Raw genomic sequence first — 20578 nt, 5'->3', positions numbered from 1 at the left:
AGAAACAAACCCACCTCGCTTAGAAACACATTAAGTTAAAAAGTGTCATACTCAAACTAAGTGCTAGATTTAGTTATGCCTATGAACTTGGTTTTCTTGTACTGATACAAATGGGTTTTACCATGGGGCAGGTGGAGCAGAGTACATTAGGCTAGCCACAAAGCTCAGTCAGTTCTCTGCTATCACTGTAGTGGGTTAGGTAGATGAAAATACTGGGAAGTTTCCAGAGTTATAAAGGACCTTTTCAGCCATGGTGTTCATGTCACGAGTGCTGACTGTATAGTAAACAAACATGTATCACAGGATACTCAGGAACTGGTCTTCTAACGTCATTCATTCAAGGTTTACTGAGAAACACTTTGTATTTGATACTGTGCTAGTCACTGGGTTAATATGGTAACGTAAACAGTGATGAACACTTAGGATGCTTATATTCCACTGTGAGAATGCTGGGTAATAAATATTGAAGGCAATAAAACCCTCAATTATGAAATTAGGCAAATCTGATGAGGTGAATTGGAAGGCTATTTTTGGTTGAGTCAGGAAGAGTCTCCTCATGAAGAAATGTTAATAACTAAATGATTTTAAGGCCTTGCTCACTTTTCCTACCTGTAAGACACAGAAACTTTTATCTATTTTTGATTAATTTTAAAGTGAAAGGGGGGAAAATGTGGCAGAGAGGGGGGAGAGAGAGAAAAAGAGAAAGGGAGGGAGGGAGGGAGAGGGGGGAGAGAGTGAGCTTTGTTGTTTCAGTTATTTATGTATTTATTGGTTGATTCTTGTATGTGCTGTGACTGGAGATCAAACCCACAGTCTTGCTGTAGCAGGACGATGTTCTAACCAACTGAGCTACACAGCCAGTGCTTAAACGTTCTTTCTTGATGGAGTTCTAAGGAACCAACGGTAGGATCAACCATATACTAGGCATGGGCTGCTTCTATAAGCGCTCTCCTGCTTCCCTGTACCTGGATGACCACTCCTAAGTTAGCAGAAGCCTCTAATCAAACCACACATGATATCTGTGATGTGTAGGGGACCAGGATGGAATACCATGCACTGTGGGTTAGTAGCTACAAACAAACTGGGCTGAACAGGCCCACCTACCTCAGCAGAGCAGAGGGTGGCAAGCAGAGGAAGAGGACACACCTAACCTGTGCCTGCAGGTGGTGGCAGCCTCATGACAATCCCAGATTTTCATGGCTGGTCTGCATGACATCAATTGCTTCTCAATGAAATGTACTAGTTCCTCAATAAACAGATACAGTATCTCATCCCCCCACTCTGACCTAAGATTCCAGGGAAGCAGATATTTTATTTATCTTTTCATCTTATTTTCCCATTATTCTTTTTAGTCCTGTGTATGCAATTATCTTCTCCCAGTCTGTGGCTTGTTGGGTCATGTTCTCCTCTCCATATACATACACCATGTGTCACATAGGGTACCAGGCATGGTGCACAAAGTGCAAAACAAGATAGGTGAGCTCTTTGCCCTCACGTAGCTTACAGTCAAGAGATTATGTTCTAGCGGGGAAAGGAAGACAGAAGACAGACAACAGGAAAGTAAAAATAAATACAGACACTAGTTCATACTTGAAAACAAACAAAATGGGGTGTACATGCTTTACTTAGTTGAGACCTGAAGATGAGGAGCCAGTCATGCTAGGGGTGGAAACACACACAAAGTCTCAGGTAGCTCTGTTTGGGAAATTGGCAGGACCGCAGGGATAGAGCAGCCACAACAGAAACAAAGGATATAAGAAATCTGACTGGAAAGGCAGGCAGAGGCCAGATCACAAAGGGCTTTGTAAAGAACATCAAGGAGTCTGAATTTTATTCTAAGCACTATGGGAAGCCACGAAACAGTTTAATGTAACATAAATACTGGTCATTTTTTTAACAGTCGAAGGGATAAAGCTTGAGATCTATTATGGAGTTAGAATTGCCACAACTTCCAGTTAATAGCATTGCTCACATTTCATGCCTAAAAATATACTTTAAAATGCCTTTAACCTATATTAGGCTCTTGTAACTTTTTTCTAATGAAAGTTTTATAAAGTTTAAAATAATTTAAGACAAAGACGTGATACACTCTGAACAACAGTATGCCTTGAATTTATCAATATAATATATGGCAAGTATTCAAATTACCCTATACATTTTAAGGTTAAGAAAAGCATTTACACGTGAATAGCAACTGAACCTATAAGGAACAGATACAGTTGACAGCTTATCATGTATAATTATTCACTGTAACTTCCCACTTGAAAACATGATTACCAGCATTTGAAATCTTTTCAGAGCAGGCAGTGCCTGCGTTGCCAGGGGCAACCAACACCTGTTTGATATGCTTAGACTGTGCAAGTTTCCAGGCCAGCGTGTGCTCTCTTCCTCCGCTGCCAACCACAAACACTAGGGCTGCCATGCTGTCTGCAAATAGGAATCCAAGATGAAAATGAAAGCTGCAAGAAGAAAACCACAGGTGATGCTTTAGACATCATAATTTCCAAGTATGATGTAGACTAGGGGTAGTCAACCTTTTTATACCTACTGCCCACTTTTGTATCTGTGTTAGTAGTAAAATTTTCTAACCGCCCACTGATTCCACAGTAATGGTGATTTATAATGTAGAGAAGTAACTTTACTTTATAAAATTTATAAAGGAGAGTTACAGCAAGTTAAAGCATATAACAATAATTACTTACCAAGTCTTTTTTTTTTTTAAATGGAAGGTTTTTTTTTTTTTTAAATTTTTTTTTATTCATTATAGAGAGGAGAAAGGGAGAGAGAGAGACAGAGAGGGAGAGAGAGAGGAGAGAGAGACAGAGAAAAGGTGAGGAGGAGCTGGAAGCATCAACTCCCATATGTGCCTTGATCAGGCAAGCCTAGGGTTTTGAACTGGCGACCTCAGCATTTCCAGGTCGACGCTTTATCCACTGCGCCACCACAGGTCAGGCTTACCAAGTCTTTATGTCAGAGTTTTGCTAAGTTTGGCAGAAAAAATCTTTATAAAACAACTTACTATAGTTAAATCTATCTTTTTATTTATACTTTGGTTGCTCCACTACAGCCCACCATGAAAGCTGGAACGCCCACTAGTGGGCGGTAGGTACCAGGTGGACTACCACTGATGTAGACCAACAATTAATTTGTGAAAAATTTGGATTTGCAATTTGAGAAATACAACTGTATCCCCAAGCAACAGGGAGGATTTAAAAAATAGTGTCGAGAGCTATGTTAAGGAGTAAAATGACAACTCCTATTTGATCTAAAAAAAAAAAAACCCAAAACTAAAACAAACAAACAAACAAACAAAACTTCTATGAATAACCCTTGTTTGGACTTCACTTTTAAAAGATATAATAATCATCAAGCCTCAGTTAAAAATAAGTCCTGACGTTTTTTGCTTGATCAGGCAGTGCACAGTGGGTAGAGCGTCGGACTGGGACGCGGAGAACCCCGGTGTGAAACTCTGAGGTCGTCAGCTTGAGTGTGGGCTCACCAACTTGAGCATAAGCTCGCTGGCTTGAGCACAGGATCATAGATATGACTCCATGGTTGCTGGCTTGAACAAGGGGTCACTAGCTCTGCTGTGGCCACCCCCCAACCACCGTAAAGGCACATATGAGAACAAAATCAATGAACTAAGATGCCACAATGAAAAGCTGATGCTTCTCATCTCCCTTCCTTTCTGCCTGTCCCTATCTGTCCCTCTCTCTGCCTCTGTCAAAACAAACACATAAATAAATTAAAAAAAAAAAATCCTGATGTTTTAAATCCAGACCAGAATTTTAAAAAAGAAAACTTTTTTTTTTTATATTTTTCTGAAGTTGGAAATGGGGAGGCAGTCAGACAGACTCCCGCATGCGCCCAACCGAGATCCATCCGGCATGTGCACCAGGGGGCAATGCTCTGCCCATCTGGGGCATTGCTCTGTTGCAACCAGAGCCATTCTAGCACCTGAGGCAGAGGCCATAGAGCCATCCTCAGCGCCCAGGCCAACTTTGCTCCAATGGAGCTTTGGCTGCGGGAGGGGAAGAGAGAGACAGAGAGGAAGGAAAGGGAGAGGGGTGGAGAAGCAGATGGGCGCTTCTCCTGTGTGCCCTGGCCGGGAATCGAACCTGGGACTCCTGCACGCCAGGCCAACGCTCTACCACTGAACCAACCGACCAGGGCCAAGAAAACTTTTTAAACCTTGGGGTCTTAGAGATAATAGACCTTGAGGGTCATAGTCTCTGTCACAGATACTGAAGTCTTGCCACTATTACATGAAAGCAGCAACTGATAACACATGATAAATGAACTTGGCTACTTTCAGTAGTTACAAAAACAGGCAGTGGGCTGTAGGTCATAGATCACCCATCTCTGCTCTAAGCAATAGAATGCAGAGATTTGTAAAGTACAAGCATAGCTGTGCTTCAGTAACTTTATTTATGGGCACTGCAATTTGAATTTTAAAATTTTTGTGCGTTATGGAAACATCATTTTTCCTTTTATTTTTTTGAAACAATGTTATTTATGGACATTGCAATTTGAATTTTATGATTTTCATGTGTTAGGGAAACATCATTTTTCCTTTTATTATTTTTTCAAACAATGATGTAAAATCTATTCTTATTTGGTGGGCTGTACAAATAACAGGTGCCAGAAGTATTGGCACAGGGACATAGTTTGCTGACCTCCGATTTCAGAAGTTAGTGCAATGTGTTAGAAAATCAGTGGAGAAGGCAAAAATGAAATTTGAACACATCTCACATTAGTTCTGGCTGTGGATTCTGAGAAGGATGGGCACAACAGCTCTCCTTCAACTGAAGTTAGCAGTATGGCCTTAGGTAAGTTCTATTTATAATTCAATTTCTTCACATTTTAAAAGATGGAAGAAAACTTGCCTTACAGGACTATAAGTAAGGATGAACTGAAATAACATTTATATAAACAGTTAGTACAATTTCTGATATTCAGCAGTAGTAAATGCTATCTTGTTATTTTTTATTACATACTTTTATCTAAATTGATACTTTACGGATAGAAATTAGTCCTAACAGAAAAAAAAAAGCCAAAGAAACAAACTGTCACATTAATTTACTATTTATTTTTTCACAGAGAAAGAGTCAGAGAGAGGGATAGTCAGGGACAGACAGACAGGAACGGAGAGATGAGAAGCATCAATCATTAGTTTTTCGTTGCACATTGCAACACCTTAATTGTTCATTGGTTGCTTTCTCATACGTTCCTTGACCACAGGCCTTCAGCAGACCGAGTAACCCCTTGCTGGAGCCAGTGACCTTGGGCTCAAACTGGTGAGATTTTGCTCAAACCAGATGAGCCCACGCTCAAGCTGGCGACCTCGGGGTCTCGAACCTGGGTCTTCCACATCCCAGTCCAATGCTCTATCTGCTGCACCACTGCTCGGTCAGGCTTAATTTACTATTTAGAAGACCTTTAATTATGTATAACGTAAACAGATAATAGAAAAAAGAAAACTGACATCTTTAACTTCTTGTGAGATGTTAGGATTAAACATTTAAATAAAAATCTAAACTGATGATATAAAAAAAACCCCCAACACTTTCTGAGCACCAGATTCTGCATTACAAATGTTTATCATGAATTACCCCACTTAATCTTCCCAATTCTATGAGGAAAATACTATTACCGTCCCCATCTTCACAGAAAAGAAACTGAGGCATCAGGTTAAGTAACTTGTTGGAGGTTTACAGAGTGAAGAAGGGTGGAGCCTGGATCACGACACAAGCCATTTTCCATCAGATACTGTAATAACTGAGATGGTACCATGGAAAATCTGAGAAACAAAATTACTAAATTATCGCCCCAAAGAGCGAAAAGCTATTTTCGTTTAATGGAAATCACAGATTTGCCATTTGTATTGAAATATCTGAAAGAAACACAGCTTTAAATTTAGTTTGAGTAAGGGGGGGAAGAGAAGACAGCCTGAAGAATCCTCACTCGGAACGGTTAGGAGGCCTTGACTTCAGTGCCTTAGTTTGGGTTGAGACTGTCTCTTACTAGCTGGACACCTCAAGGCACTTAACCTTCGAGGTTTCAGTCATCTCAATGAGTAACACGAGATAAGAACTAGGTAAAGCCTGAATTTCAATGGACTCGGTGAGTAATATAAAGGAGAAAGCAATTGCAAAAGTGCATTAATGTGCAAGAGTCAAGGAGTGCATAACAATAATTTTTTTTCAATTCAGGCTTACGACTTAAATAGCATAAAAATACAAGAGGGTCCTGAATCTTAGAAAGCAAAGGAAGTGCCTGACCAGGCGGTGGCGCAGTGGATAGAGCGTGGGACTGAGATGCAGAGGACCCAGGTTCGAGACCCCAAGGTCCCCGAGCGCAGGCTCATCTGGTTTGAGCAAAAGCCCACCAGCTTGAACCCAAGGTCCCTGGCTCCAGCAAGGGGCTACTCGGTTTGCTGAAGGTTTGCGGTCAAGGCACATATGAGAAAGCAATCAATGAACAACTAAGGTGTTGCAACGCGCAATGAAAAACTGATAATTGATGCTTCTCATCTCTCTCCATTCCTGTCTGTCTGTCCTTGTCTATCTCTCTCTCTGACTCACTCTTTGTCTCTGTAAAAAAAAAAAAAAAAAAAAAAAGCAAGGGAAGTGATAGAGCCAAAGTAAACCTGTTACAAGGAAAGAGCACATGGCCAACCCCCCACCCGCGCATTTAAAAATAAGATGAAAATTCCCGCAGCCAAACCCATCCCTATACTTTCATTCCATCGGTGACATGAAACCTCCACACCAAGCACATAGGTACAGGTATTTTACTTAGCGGCAGATAGGGTTCACGCACCTACACAGGGACGCAAGCGGTCAGTTCGCGGTATGCACACGCTCCCCGGCGCTCAGCACCGGAAGTGGGCCTAGAGGGAGGCCCGGCCCCGGACCCCGCCCACCCTAGGGGGGGTTCCTCCTCCTCTTCCCATTGGTCAGCTTGTGCCCTGGTCTCTGACGCGAGGTAATCGAGCATGACTCCCTCCCTTTCTCGGGCGCGGCTTGAGCTCAGTGCTCCGCACAGCCACTAAACTGTTTTACATTTACAATGTAACGCTATAGCGTTGAGTGCCACACAGCGTCTGTTATTACCTGAGCGCCCTGAACGCTAAATCCACATGTAGCTAGTTGTGTGTAGCCCACGAGTCAGAACGGAGCCGCAACAGGGAGAAGTCTCCTGACACGCCTGGCTCTGGCTCCTGACCAGAAAGCACCAGGTTTTGAAGGCAGGTCACTCAAAACCTCGAGCCTATTGCTTAAAAAAATAAAGAGAAAAACCGTGTAGGATGGTATGGGAAAAACGAGATAAAAAAAAAACACCCGTGTTCCTCGTGTTGCATCACAGTGGGGGCGTGCGTCGATAAATGCTTTCTCGATACAGCTCCCTGCTGAAACAACTTGGAATGTTGGAGACCCCTGTCAAACACTATGTTTTCCTGCTTGCTCCCTTTCCTTATGCCATTTAACCTGGGTATTTAGTAGCTCAAGTAAGCCTCATAAACACCCAAAACACCGCTGACAAAATCGACTGGAGAGACCGTTCCTGTAATGGCGCCTGCGTCAGTTACTAACATGGCGGACTGAGCCGTACGCGGCGCAAACGTCAGCAGCTCTACCCTAGCCGCTCAGAAACAGCGGAGGAGAGCAGGACCGTGTTCACTGATTGGCCCAACGGCGGAGCGTGCGGCTCCGGACGTTCCCACAAAAGCCAATCAGGCCGGCGACAGACGGAATTGGCCGCTGCGCCTCCTCCCAAGGCATTCTGGGAGCCTGGAGGACTAGCGAGGAGGAGTTGAGAGAACGGAGCGGACGCCATGGCGACCAACATCGAGCAGATTTTTAGGTCTTTCGTCGTCAGTAAATTCCGGGAAATTCAACAGGAGCTCTCCAGGTAAGCGCTTCCCAATGTCTTCTGCTCCCAAAGGACCGACAGAGCCTCGCGTAGCCCTCTATGACACCTTTATTTAGGGATGCCGTCGTTCCCCGCTTCAGGCCCCGCCTGGGCCTGGGATCCATTTTACGCCCTTCCCCCCATCCGCTCCCTTCCCAGCGCGGAACTTCGCCCTTTCCGCCGCAGCCCCGACCCCCTCTCCGGGAACCGATTTAAGACTCTGGCTGCTGTCTCCCTGTTGCCGCTCCCTACGCTTTTGCTGCTCTGGGCCTGCTTGTGCACCAGGAACGGCCTAGTTCCTCTTCAGCTCCTCCTCCGCCGCCGCGTTTCCCCTCCCCCCTTAGCCTTCGCCGCTCTCGCCGGCCGGTGCCAGTTACCACCCAGGGTCTCTACCGGCCGTTTGAGTACACTTAAATCTGCTTTGTGTCCTGCAAGCTTGAGACCGTCACAGGGTCAGGATCCTCTTAATTAGATTATTTGCGTCCTAGTGTCCGGTGCCTTCCACCAGGCAGCGTTCTAATCGATTAGAAATGCAAGTTAAAGCGGCTCAGGGTAATGGTGGCTACTTAGACAAAACGTTCGAGGCGAGCCTGGAAGGGAACTTTGAATTACGAGTCATTTTTTAATTCGGTGAATGGGAGATGGGCTTTGTGTGTAGGTGTAAATTTTTAGTTGCCACCCTCGCCCTGGTAGACGTACTTAAACGGCACGGTATTTTGCCTTTGCCGGTCGACCTCACATACGTAGGTTATTCTTGGTTCCACAAAATTTAAACGACGAGAGCGTTCTAGGGAAACAGTTGTTTACTCGCAAGGGGATCTGGAGTGGGTCGTGCTGTCCACTGGTCGTCTTATATTTTTTGCTTTATGTAACGTAAATATTTGTTCCAAACTCAAATGTTTTTGTTAGTTGTATTTTAGAAGTTGAGAACGAGAGCAATACCTGACTTTGAAAATCAGCCGAAAACGCAGTTGTAAATTAAGCGCTCAAATTAACATAGGGTTATTGGGGCAATGTACTTAATAATAGCGTTGCTAATATTGCTATTTTTACAGGATATGTTGCTTTTTAGGTGAGAAATATAGCCGCTCACTCATTTCGTTGCTTTTTAAAATTTTGTTACAGGCTTGTTTTTTGGGGTGATGAGAAAAGACCAGAGCTAAGGGAATATATATGTTTTTTGGAAACTTTAGTATTGCATGCACTAAGTAGTTGTGTTTGCTTATTATAATGTATTAAACTTTTTTATGTTAGGAGATAACTTTGGTTGTAGAGAATTTAGACAAAATAGAGAAAACTTTAAAACAACTACAGTTTTTTGTTTTGTTTTTTTTTTGCTTGTTTGTATTGTTTTGTTTCCCTGTGCCTACAGATGCACATACATGTTTTGTGAAATCATGTAGTTTGGTGTTGTTTTTAAATCTAATATTTTGTGAACAAGTTTGTCTTTTATCACAGTCTTAGTCTTTTGGGACATTTTTCTTGGTTTCTTGGAATTCTGTTGTAGGAATTTACTGGTGAATGTTTAGGTGGTTTGAAATTTTCATCTCTTAACTATTTGAGATAAATATCCTTATAGCTTTATAGTGATTATTTTCTCATATATATTTCTTAGTTGCACTTTTCTGATATTTAAATCAGTTGATTTCTTAGCGAGGTAATTACGTATGTATTCGTGCCTAGGAAATGTGTAAAGTAAATATCTCCCAAAGAAAAATCTAAAAAGAATATTAGGTAAAGCGATTTATTATAGAATGTTCAGCTTCTCAAGTAACATGTAATACATTATTAGTCTAAAAACAGATTTTTGATTATTTGCCATTTAAGTAAGCTTTATTTCCCATTTTTTCATTCATTTTTACAGTTGTCAGTTTGGGTGAGGAGACTGACATTTATCAATAGATAATTAAAATAAGTTATCTGTAAATATACACTTAGTGGTTAAGAGTTTGAGCTCTGGTTTTGAGTTCCAGCTTCACCTCTTGATAGCTGTGTGATTTGCAGCTAGGTTTTCTCTCTGCCTCATATTTCTCATTTATAAAACCAGAATAATAGTTCTAGTCTTAAGAGTTTTGTTAAGATTAAATGGGTTTTTAAAATATAGAACCTTTTCACATTAACAGTCAACAAATGTTAATTATGTGATTGTATTACAAAACAAATGTTCAATAACATTTAATTGCTGATTTTATGTCTTTGTTTTTTGACTGCTCAGACTTTTATCAGGTTAGTGGAGCATAGTTGATCTGTTTTTTTTTAGCAAGAACTTAAGGTAGATTAAATTGAATGTGTTGTTGAAATTACTTTTCAAAAACAATTTTGCAAATTACACAAAAATAGTAAAGAGTAACTAGGTAAATGACATGTCAAGACTCTTCTGTCTAAAACAGAACAGATGAACTCTACAGAGAGCAGATTGGTGGTTATGAGGGGTGTTAGAGAGGAAGGAATGAGTAAGGGGTGAGTTGTATGGCAATTGATGGTAACTAACTAGACTTTCCTTGATGATTATCTTGAAGTGAAAATACATTTAAGCTATCCATCCATTTACTGTTATAAGTGATTGTCACTTGTTTTACATGAATTTTTTTGATCTCCAGAACTTTAATACTGGGATTTTTGATAACTGGGTAAAAATTGTATAAATATATTTTTCTTTTAAAACTTTTTGGCATTTTATTAACTGGTCAGTTTAAGTATGATTTGATGGTGTATTTATGAATTTTACCTGAGGTTTCTTTGGCTGATTTTGTGTTCCTTGATACTGTTGATGATTGTGATCTATGGACAGGTGTGGCTTTGATAGCGGCTACATAGCTTCTATCATAACGTCCTATTTTGGGGGGATTTGTGATTACAGTCTTAATAATTTTCTCTCCTGAGATAAATAATGCAGGTAACTATAATCTGAAATGAGTTTAGAAACATGATTTAAAGACTTATTTCACAGTTCTGAAGACTAAGTGTAAAAATAAAAATGTGCCAAACTATAAGTAGATAATGTTAAGGAAGCACTACTGATAGGAAATATCATCTGGAAGAAATACAAAAATGGTGAAATGTGTTAATAGAAGAGTGTTTTAATCCGTTGAGTTACAAATGTTAAACTTACTGTATGATGTGATAAAAAATATTAATGAATTTTGGTAACTTTTCTTGTCAAGTGGAAGGAATGAAGGCCAGCTCAATGGTGAAACAAATACACCCATTGAAGGAAACCAGGCAGGTGATGCAGCTGCCTCTGCCAGGAGCCTCCCAAATGAAGAAATAGTTCAGAAGATAGAGGAAGTACTTTCTGGGGTCTTAGATACAGAACTACGCTGTAAGCCAGGTAAGCTGGAGATAATCAGCTATCTCAAAAACTTGAAGATTTTTGATAGTTAACAGGATTATTTCTTAATTACATGGAATTAAAATGTTTGGTAGTTCTAAAACTTCAATAAATTTGTTTTAGTTTAATTTGTTTACTAAAGACTTTGAGGCCTTTGAAAATACAGTTGGATTAAAATAGGAGCACTGATGCACTTTGGTAGTGGAATAGGACTTTTTTTTTATTTAGTCATGTGCTTTGGTGCCAGGATTTTGAAAGTGGTTTTCATAGAGCCACTGGATAGATGGAAAAAACAGGAGCCTGGACCACATTTGTAACGGCTTAAAACCTTGGGAGGTTTTTATTTTAAAAACCATGTGTAAAGATTGCGTTGTTTTTGCATCTATCGCTCTTAAAAGTGCAGTAAATACAAAGGAATCATTGCTTGAATATTTAGCATTTTTAGAATTGATTAAATAATTGGTGCTTAGACATGAAAGCATTATGATCAGTCACAAAAATAACAGTATTTTCATTTAGTTTTAGGAAACGTGTGGTGTAGTTTCTCATTTAAAAAATTTTAAAATTTTTATTATTTTTTTTTGGTCTATGGTGTGGCAGAAAAGCAAACTTGAGCCTACTAGATTCATGGTTCCAGTAACATTTTCTTTAGTGATATTTGGTGCATAATAAATAATTGGTTAGCTTGGCTTTGGAATACATCTTGTTATGTGTTTATTTTATCCATAAATTTAATGGCCTGGGTTTTGGATCAACTTTTATTGGGATTATTAAGACATATCTAATTAGATACCAGCATTAGAGTAAATCCTGCTAGGTTATAAAGTAGACTATAAGCCACTTTCTCTTTTCAAATATGCAAATTGAATGGTTTTTTTTCTTAGAGACACTGAAAGGGAGATAGATGAGAAACATCAACTTACAAGTTGACACAACTACAGTTGTGTCACTTCAGTTGTTCATTGATTGCTTCTTATATGTGCCTGGTGGGGTTTGGGGGTGGCTCAAGCCAAGCCAGTGACCCTTTGCCCAATTGGCAACCTTAGTGTCCCAGGATGATGCTCTATCTACTGCACCACCAAACGGTCAGGGGGAAGTGTTCTTAAGTTACATATTGAGGGGTATAAGAAATTTCTTCATAAAATGACTTTTTTTTTTTTTGGTAATAACATTAAAAAATTGATTCTTAATTTTAGAAGATTATTGCAAGAGATGTTTTTTTTTTTTGTATTTTTCTGAAGCTGGAAACGGGGAGAGACAGTCAGACAGACTCCCGCATGCGCCCAACCGGGATCCACCCGGCATGCCCACCAGGGGCGAGGCTCTGCCCCTCCGGGGCGTCGCTCTGCCAGGACCAGAGCCACTCTAGCGCTTGGGGCAGAGGCCAAGGAGCTATCCCCAGCGCCCGGGCCATCTTTGCTCCAATGGAGCCTTGGCTGCGGGAGGGGAAGAGAGAGACAGAGAGGAAGGAGGGGGGGTGGAGAAGCAAATGGGCGCTTCTCCTATGTGCCCTGGCCGGGAATCGAACCCGGGTCCTCCGCACGCCAGGCCAACGCTCTACCGCTGAGCCAACCGGCCAGGGCCAAAAGATGTTATTTTTATTAGGATATAACATGGGTGTGATAAGATAAAGTCTAGTTCTGTATTGATGCTTTGCATTTATTCAGACCTTTGTATATAAAACAATCAGTAGTATTTGCTGAGGGCTAGTTACTGTCACCAGGCATTGTTCAGTGTACTTTGTATGTTTTACCTTACCTTGCCCTTTAACTCTAGGGGATAGAATATCAGTAGTTTTGCCCAGTCTGTTCATCCTAGTGAGTGGTGGATTGATTGATGATTTGAAAGTAGAGTTTGTTCCAGATACAGTGCCATGCTGCTTTCTATATAAATAGGAGTTATGAAATAACCACGGTATTTAGTGTGGATGTTTTAAAGGAATTCTAATAATTGGTATAATGAAAGAGAGTCATCTATAAGTGCAGTTTAAAGTAGTTTGCTATAATTTGAGAGCTGCAGAAAATAATTGTTTTAAATGAATTTAGTTGAAACATTTTAATGTAATTCTAAAAGTTTTTGTTATAAACTAAGAATTTATTTTTCACCCAGGCTTTAGTTGTACAAGTATTGGAAAAGTGTTAGTCTTTAGATCAGGGGTCCCCAAACTTTTTACATAGGGGGCCAGTTTATTGTCCCTCAGACCTTTTGGAGGGCCGGACTATATAAAAAAACACATATCTTATTTTAAAGTAAAAAAAACAAAACAGGAACAAATACAATATTTAAAATAAAGAACAAGTAATTTTAAATCAACAGACTGACCAGTATTTCAATGGGAACTATGCTCCTCTCACTGACCACCAATGAAAGAGGTGCCCCTGCCGGAAGTGCGGCGGGGTTGGATAAATGGCCTCAGGGGGCTGCAGTTTGGGGTCCCCTGCTTTAGATCATTGGTTTATGAAAAGTAGTTTGGTAACATTTTATTTAACAAGAAGTGTTACACTGTGGTATATTAACATGGAGTGTAAATCTTGGCTTATATCATTTTATCAAAATCTACTTTGAGGAAGGTTTGACAAATTAAAATTAATTTTTCTGAATTTCAGACTTGAAGGAGGCCTCCAGAAAAAGTAGGTGTGTGTCTGTTCAAACAGACCCCACTGATGAAGTTCCCACCAAAAAGTCAAAGAAGCATAAAAAGCACAAAAATAAAAAGAAGAAAAAGAAGAAAGAAAAGGAAAAAAAGTATAAAAGACAACCAGAGGAATCTGAATCAAAGCCTAAATCCCCTGATGAAGAGAACATGGACTTAGAATCAGATTCCTTTTTGAAGTTTGAGTCTGAATCTTCAGGAATGGCACTGGAACATTCTGTAAGAGCATTTGGGCTATATGAGACCAGTGAAACTCCTGCAGTTGTTGTAGAACCTCCTATAGTATCCATGGAGGTATCACAGCCATACACCTTGGAGACTCTGAAGCTAGATTCAAAAACTGTAGATCTCTCAGTTGCATCTACATCAGTAATCTCTGTGCAGTCAGAGCAGCCTGTGGCAGTAATGCTGGAACCACCCATGCCACCTATGACAAAGATTCTGGATTCTTTTTCAACAGCACCAGTGCTTACTACAACAGTAGTGCTAAAGTCGTCTGAGCCAGTTGTAACAATGTCAGCGGAATGTCAGATGAAGTCTGTGCTGCAGTCTTTGGAGAGCACACCTCCAGAGCCATCAAAGATCATGTTAGAGCCTCCAGTAGTAAAAGTGCTAGAGCCATCAGAAACCCATGTAATAGCATCAGAGACACCTACTGAGGTACACTCTGAGCCAAGCACATCAATAACAATCGATTTTCCAGAGTCTTCTGCAACTGAAGTACTAGGATTGCCTGAGCAGCCTGTAGAAGTACCATCGGAGACTGCAGATTCATCCATGACAAGATCGCAGGAGTTACTGGAGCTGCCCAAGTCCACATTGGAGTTGCCGGAGTCGTCGGTGGCCTCAGCGGTGGAGTTGCCGGGGCCACCTGCGACCTCCATGCCGGAGTTGCAGGGGCCCCCTGTGACTCCAGTGTCGGAGTTACCTGGGCCCTCTGCTACCCCGGTGCTAGAGTTGCCAGGGCCCCCTTCTACCCCAGTGCCTGAGTTGCTAGGGCCCCCTGCGACAACAGTGCCTGAGTTGCCGGGGCCCTCAGTGACATCAGTGCCACAGTTGTCGCAGGAGTTGCCAGGGCTTCCAGCTCCATCCATGGGGTTGGAGCCACCACAGGAGGTACCAGAGCCACCTGTGATGGCACAGGAGTTGCCAGGGCAGCCTGTGGTAACAGTAGCAATGGAGTTGACCGAGCAACCTGCGGCGACGACAGAGTTGGAGCAGCCTGTGCGAATGACAACGGTGGAGCATCCTGGGCAGCCTGAGGTGACAACGGCAACAGCGTTGCTGGGGCAGTCTGAGGCAGCGATGGTGCTGGAGTTGCCAGGGCAGCCAGTGGCAACGACAGCACTGGAGTTGCCAGGGCAGCCTTCGGTGACTGGGGTGCCGGAGTTGCCAGGGCTGCCTTCGGCAACTAGGGCGCTGGAGTTGTCTGGGCAGCCTGTGGCAACTGGGGCTCTGGAGTTGCCTGGGCAGCTCATGGCAACTGGGGCACTGGAGTTCTCGGGGCAGTCTGGGGCAGCTGGAGCACTGGAGCTTTTGGGGCAGCCTCTGGCAACAGGGGTTCTGGAGTTGCCGGGGCAGCCCGGGGCGCCAGAGTTGCCTGGGCAGCCTGTGGCAACTGTGGCGCTGGAGATCTCTGTTCAGTCTGTGGTGACAACGGAGCTGTCAACGATGACCGTGTCGCAGTCCCTGGAGGTGCCCTCGACGACAGCGCTGGAATCATATAATACGGTAGCACAGGAGCTGCCTACTACATTAGTGGGGGAGACGTCTATAACAGTAGGAGTGGATCCCTTGATGGCCCAAGAATCCCATATGTTAGCTTCTAACACCATGGAGACCCATATGTTAGCGTCCAACAGCATGGACTCCCAAATGCTAGCATCCAACACCATGGACTCCCAGATGCTAGCGTCCAACACCATGGACTCCCAGATGTTAGCCACCAGCTCCATGGAATCCCAGATGTTAGCCACCAGCTCCATGGACTCCCAGATGTTAGCCACCAGCTCCATGGACTCCCAGATGTTAGCCACCAGCTCCATGGACTCCCAGATGTTAGCCACCAGCTCCATGGACTCGCAGATGTTAGCCACCAGCTCCATGGACTCGCAGATGTTAGCCACCAGCTCCATGGACTCCCAGATGTTAGCCACCAGCTCCATGGACTCCCAGATGTTAGCCACCAGTTCCATGGACTCCCAGATGTTAGCAACCAGCACCATGGACTCCCAGATGTTAGCAACTAGTTCTATGGACTCCCAGATGTTAGCATCTGGCACTATGGACTCTCAGATGTTAGCTTCTGGCACCATGGATGCCCAGATGTTAGCTTCCGGCACCATGGATGCCCAGATGTTAGCATCTAGTACTCAAGATTCTTCTATGTTGGGTTCAAAATCTCCTGATCCCTATAGGTTAGCTCAGGATCCTTACAGGTTAGCTCAGGATCCTTACAGGTTAGGTCATGACCCTTATAGACTAGGTCATGATGCCTACAGGTTAGGGCAAGACCCTTATAGATTAGGCCATGATCCCTACAGACTAACTCCTGATCCCTATAGGATGTCACCTAGACCTTATAGGATAGCACCCAGATCCTATAGGGTAGCCCCCAGGCCATATAGATTAGCACCTAGACCCCTGATGTTAGCATCTAGACGTTCTATGATGATGTCCTATGCTGCAGAACGTTCCATGATGTCATCTTATGAACGTTCTATGATGTCTTATGAGCGGTCTATGATGTCCCCTATGGCTGAGCGTTCTATGATGTCAGCCTATGAACGCTCTATGATGTCCGCGTATGAGCGCTCTATGATGTCCCCTATGGCTGAGCGTTCCATGATGTCAGCTTACGAGCGCTCCATGATGTCAGCTTACGAGCGCTCCATGATGTCCCCAATGGCTGACCGATCAATGATGTCAATGGGTGCCGACCGGTCTATGATGTCATCATACTCTACTGCTGACCGGTCTATGATGTCATCGTACTCTGCAGCTGACCGAACTATGATGTCATCTTACACTGCTGATCGTTCAATGATGTCTATGGCAGCTGATTCTTACACCGATTCTTATACTGATACGTATTCAGAGGCATATATGGTGCCACCCTTGCCCCCTGAAGAGCCTCCAACAATGCCACCATTGCCACCTGAAGAGCCACCAATGACACCACCATTGCCTCCCGAGGAACCACCGGAGGGCCCAGCATTACCCACTGAGCAGTCAGCATTAACAGCTGAAAATACTTGGCCTACTGAGGTGTCAGCATTACCTCCTGAAGAGGCTGTATCTCTGCCTGAACCTCCTGTGAGTCAAAGTGAGATCTCAGAGCCTTCGATAGTGCCTGCTAATTATCCAGTGTCAGCATCGGATCCTTCAATGTTAGCCTCAGATGCTGCAGTAACTGTTCCAGAGCTACCACCGGAGCCGGAGTCTTTAGTTACATCAACACCTATAGAGTCTGCTGCAGTAGCAGAAGAGCATGAAATTGTTCCAGAGAGACCAGTGACTTATGTGGTATCTGAAACTCCCATGTCAGCTGAACCATCAGAGTCTTCTATTATGTCAGAGACAGCAGAAACCTTTGATTCCATGAGTGCTTCAGGACACATTGTGTCAGGGATATCTGTGCCCCTCCCTGAGCCTGCAGTAACTATTCCAGAGCCATCGCAGAGCACTCTGGACTTGTCAGCCATGGCGGTCTCAGAGGTACCTTTGGGTGCTCTCCCGGAGCCCCTGACCGAGACTGTCCTAGAGCCCCCAGCAGAAGCTGTCCTGGAGCCCCCAGCTGAAGCTGTCCCGGAGCCCCCAGCCGAAGCTGTCCCAGAGCCCCCAGCTGAAGCTGTCCCAGAGTCCCTGGCTATGACTGTCCCTGGGCCACCTGCTGTGGCTATACCAGGGCCACCAGCTGAGGCTGTCCTGGAGCCTCTGGCCTTGGTTGAGCCAGAGCACGTAACCATCCCTGTGCCAGTTGTTTCTACTCCAGAGGCTGCTATGCCTGTCCTGGAACCAGCAGTGTTGGTCCCTCAACCTAACATTATTTCAGAATCATCTGTTTCTGTTCAGGAACCCACAGTGACAGTTTCAGAACCTGAGGTCACTCTCTCAGAGCAGACTCAAATAATATCAGCTGAGATGGTTTTAGAGTCTTCACCAGGGATGCTGAAGTCTAGTGTTGTAAAAGGAATTAGCTTGATATCTGATAATCAAAGTCTTGTTCCAGAGCATGGCATGCAGGAGGTTCCCATGCATTCAGATGAAGAGCCACATGCTGAAGGACATGTGAAGAATGACTCTTATGAAAGTGAACATGGTATAAATAGAGACTATGATATAAATAATTACTTAATAGCTAAAGAGATAGAACATAGCACAGTGTCTGCTGCCAGCATTGTTGCTGGTGGTGAAATTAGTGAAGAGAAAATTTTTCCCATTAATGAGACTAAACAATGTACAGTATTGGATACTTGCCCTAGTGTTAGTGAAGCTGATAAGGGAGGAACTGTATCTCCTACTGGTCCCCTTGCTCTTGAATCTGATATAATGGGACCTAGTAAGGTTATTGAATTTGTGACAACATCTGCTCTCAGTTCAATTAGTAAATATGATGAAGTATCTTTAACTACTCAAGATACCGAACATGACATGGTAATTTCCACCAGCCCCAGTGGTGGTAGTGAGGCTGACATAGAGGGACCTTTGCCTGCTAAAGACATTCATCTTGATTTATTATCTAATAACTTTATTGGTAATGATGTAGAAGGACCATTACCTACAAAAGAGAGTGACCAGACATTAGTAGTTGCTCTCAGCCCTAAAGAAAGTAGTGGAGATAAAGAAGTACCTCTCCCTAATAAAGAGATATTGTCTGAATCTGGAATTTCTGCAAATATTGATGATATTAATGAAGCAGATTTAGTAAGACCATTACTTCCTAAGGACATGGAACGTCTTACAAGCCTCAGAGCTGGTATTGAAGGACCTTTACTTGCAAGTGAAGTTGAACGTGACAAATCTGCTGCCAGTCCAGTTGTAATTAATATACCAGAAAGGGCTTCTGAGTCTTCTTCAGAGGAAAAAGATGATTATGAAATTTTTGTAAAAGTTAAGGACACACATGAGAAAAGCAAGAAAAATAAGAACCGAGATAAAGGTGAAAAAGAGAAGAAAAGAGACTCTTCGTTAAGATCTCGAAGTAAGCGGTCTAAGTCTTCTGAACACAAATCACGCAAGCGTACCAGTGAATCTCGTTCTAGGGCAAGGAAGAGATCATCTAAGTCCAAGTCTCATCGCTCTCAAACACGTTCACGGTCACGTTCAAGACGCAGGAGGAGGAGCAGCAGGTCAAGATCAAAGTCTAGAGGAAGGAGATCTGTATCAAAAGAGAAGCGCAAAAGATCTCCGAAGCACAGATCCAAGTCCAGGGAAAGAAAAAGAAAAAGATCAAGCTCCAGGGATAACCGGAAAACTGTTAGAGCTCGAAGTCGCACCCCTAGTCGGAGGAGTCGTAGTCACACTCCGAGTCGTCGAAGAAGATCTAGATCTGTGGGGAGAAGGAGCTTTAGCATTTCTCCAAGCAGGCGGAGCCGCACCCCTAGCCGGCGGAGCCGCACCCCGAGTCGGCGGAGCCGCACCCCGAGCCGGCGGAGCCGCACCCCGAGCCGGCGGAGAAGATCAAGGTCTGTGGTGAGAAGACGAAGCTTCAGTATATCACCAGTCAGGTTAAGGCGATCACGAACACCCTTGAGAAGAAGGTTTAGCAGATCTCCCCTCCGCCGCAAACGATCACGGTCTTCGGAAAGAGGCAGATCACCTAAACGTCTGACAGATTTGAGTGAGTCATTTTAAAACTTAATGATAGTGTTATGAAAAATGAATGAAATCTGAGTTTTTTCTAATTTTTTGAGTCAAATGGGATACTTTGGGTTCTTGGTTTAGGATAAATGTTTCTGTAATTAAAAAATTTTTTTTTCCATTGATTTATGAGGGAGAGGGGGAGGGAGAAAGGAGAGAAACATCAACTTGTTTGATTTAGTTCCATTTAGTTTTGCATTCCTTGATTGTTTCTCATATGTGTCCTGACCAGGGATAGATAGAACCTGAGAGCAAGCTCAGGGACGACACTCTATCCATTGAACTACTCGGTTAGGACCCTCTTTAAATTTTTATAGTTAGATTAATTAGTTGGTGTTTAGGAAATGTAGGAATGAATAAATACATTTGTAATTTGAGTTTAAAAGACCTGTTTGGGGGGGCCATGTGGTGAGGGGCCTGGAAGCAAGGCATAGGCTCTGGGGGCTTTTAAGGAGGCCTCCACCAGGGTCCATGGCTATACTACCATGAATGCGAGGAACTCATCTGCTCTCAAACTAAGTAGGGTCGGGCCTGGTTAATTGGATAGGAGGCCACCTGGGAAATACTGGGTGCTATAGGCTTTTAAAAAAGAAAAAACCTGCTTTAGAGCTTAGAACCCAGGTGTGTCCATACTTGAATGTTTTATTTTGTTTGAACCATCTTCCATAACTAAAAATGGAAAGAAGACAACAGTATATGCTCAGATTATTTTATGCATTCCAACATAAATCCTTGCAAATAAATCTAAAATTAACATCATTTAAAAAAAAATAAGCTACAGGTTTTAAAGTGGCAATAGAGGACTGTTAAATGTTTGG

At 43.0% G+C, this 20578-nt stretch overlaps 2 protein-coding genes across 9 annotated transcripts in view; one reads left to right on the top strand and one right to left on the bottom strand.

Moving 5' to 3' along the window:
• GART (phosphoribosylglycinamide formyltransferase, phosphoribosylglycinamide synthetase, phosphoribosylaminoimidazole synthetase) overlaps nt 1–6890 on the bottom strand; it is a 37465-nt gene extending 30575 nt beyond the window's left edge. Inside the window, exons 1-2 of the mRNA XM_066259481.1 lie at nt 6823–6890; nt 2278–2459 (exon numbers count right to left, since the gene is read on the bottom strand). Of these exons, the coding sequence (XP_066115578.1) occupies nt 2278–2422 (145 nt within the window). The 5' untranslated portion in view covers nt 2423–2459; nt 6823–6890. The remainder of the gene's footprint in view (nt 1–2277; nt 2460–6822) is intronic.
• Nucleotides 6891–7772: 882 nt separating this feature from the next.
• Nucleotides 7773–20578, top strand: part of SON (SON DNA and RNA binding protein) — a 32940-nt gene continuing 20134 nt past the window's right edge. For all 8 annotated transcript variants that reach the window (XR_010729239.1, XR_010729238.1, XM_066259455.1 and 5 more), the window contains exons 1-3: nt 7773–7914; nt 11079–11245; nt 13852–19740. Coding sequence is in view for 6 of the 8 variants with exons in the window: in XM_066259455.1 (XP_066115552.1) it covers nt 7838–7914; nt 11079–11245; nt 13852–19740 (6133 nt within the window). In the remaining 2 variants the exon portion in view is untranslated. The remainder of the gene's footprint in view (nt 7915–11078; nt 11246–13851; nt 19741–20578) is intronic.

Source organism: Saccopteryx bilineata, chromosome 2 (assembly GCF_036850765.1).
Source record: "Saccopteryx bilineata isolate mSacBil1 chromosome 2, mSacBil1_pri_phased_curated, whole genome shotgun sequence".
NCBI classification, from domain to species: Eukaryota; Metazoa; Chordata; class Mammalia; order Chiroptera; family Emballonuridae; genus Saccopteryx; species Saccopteryx bilineata.
This window is presented reverse-complemented; position numbering and strand designations above follow the sequence as displayed.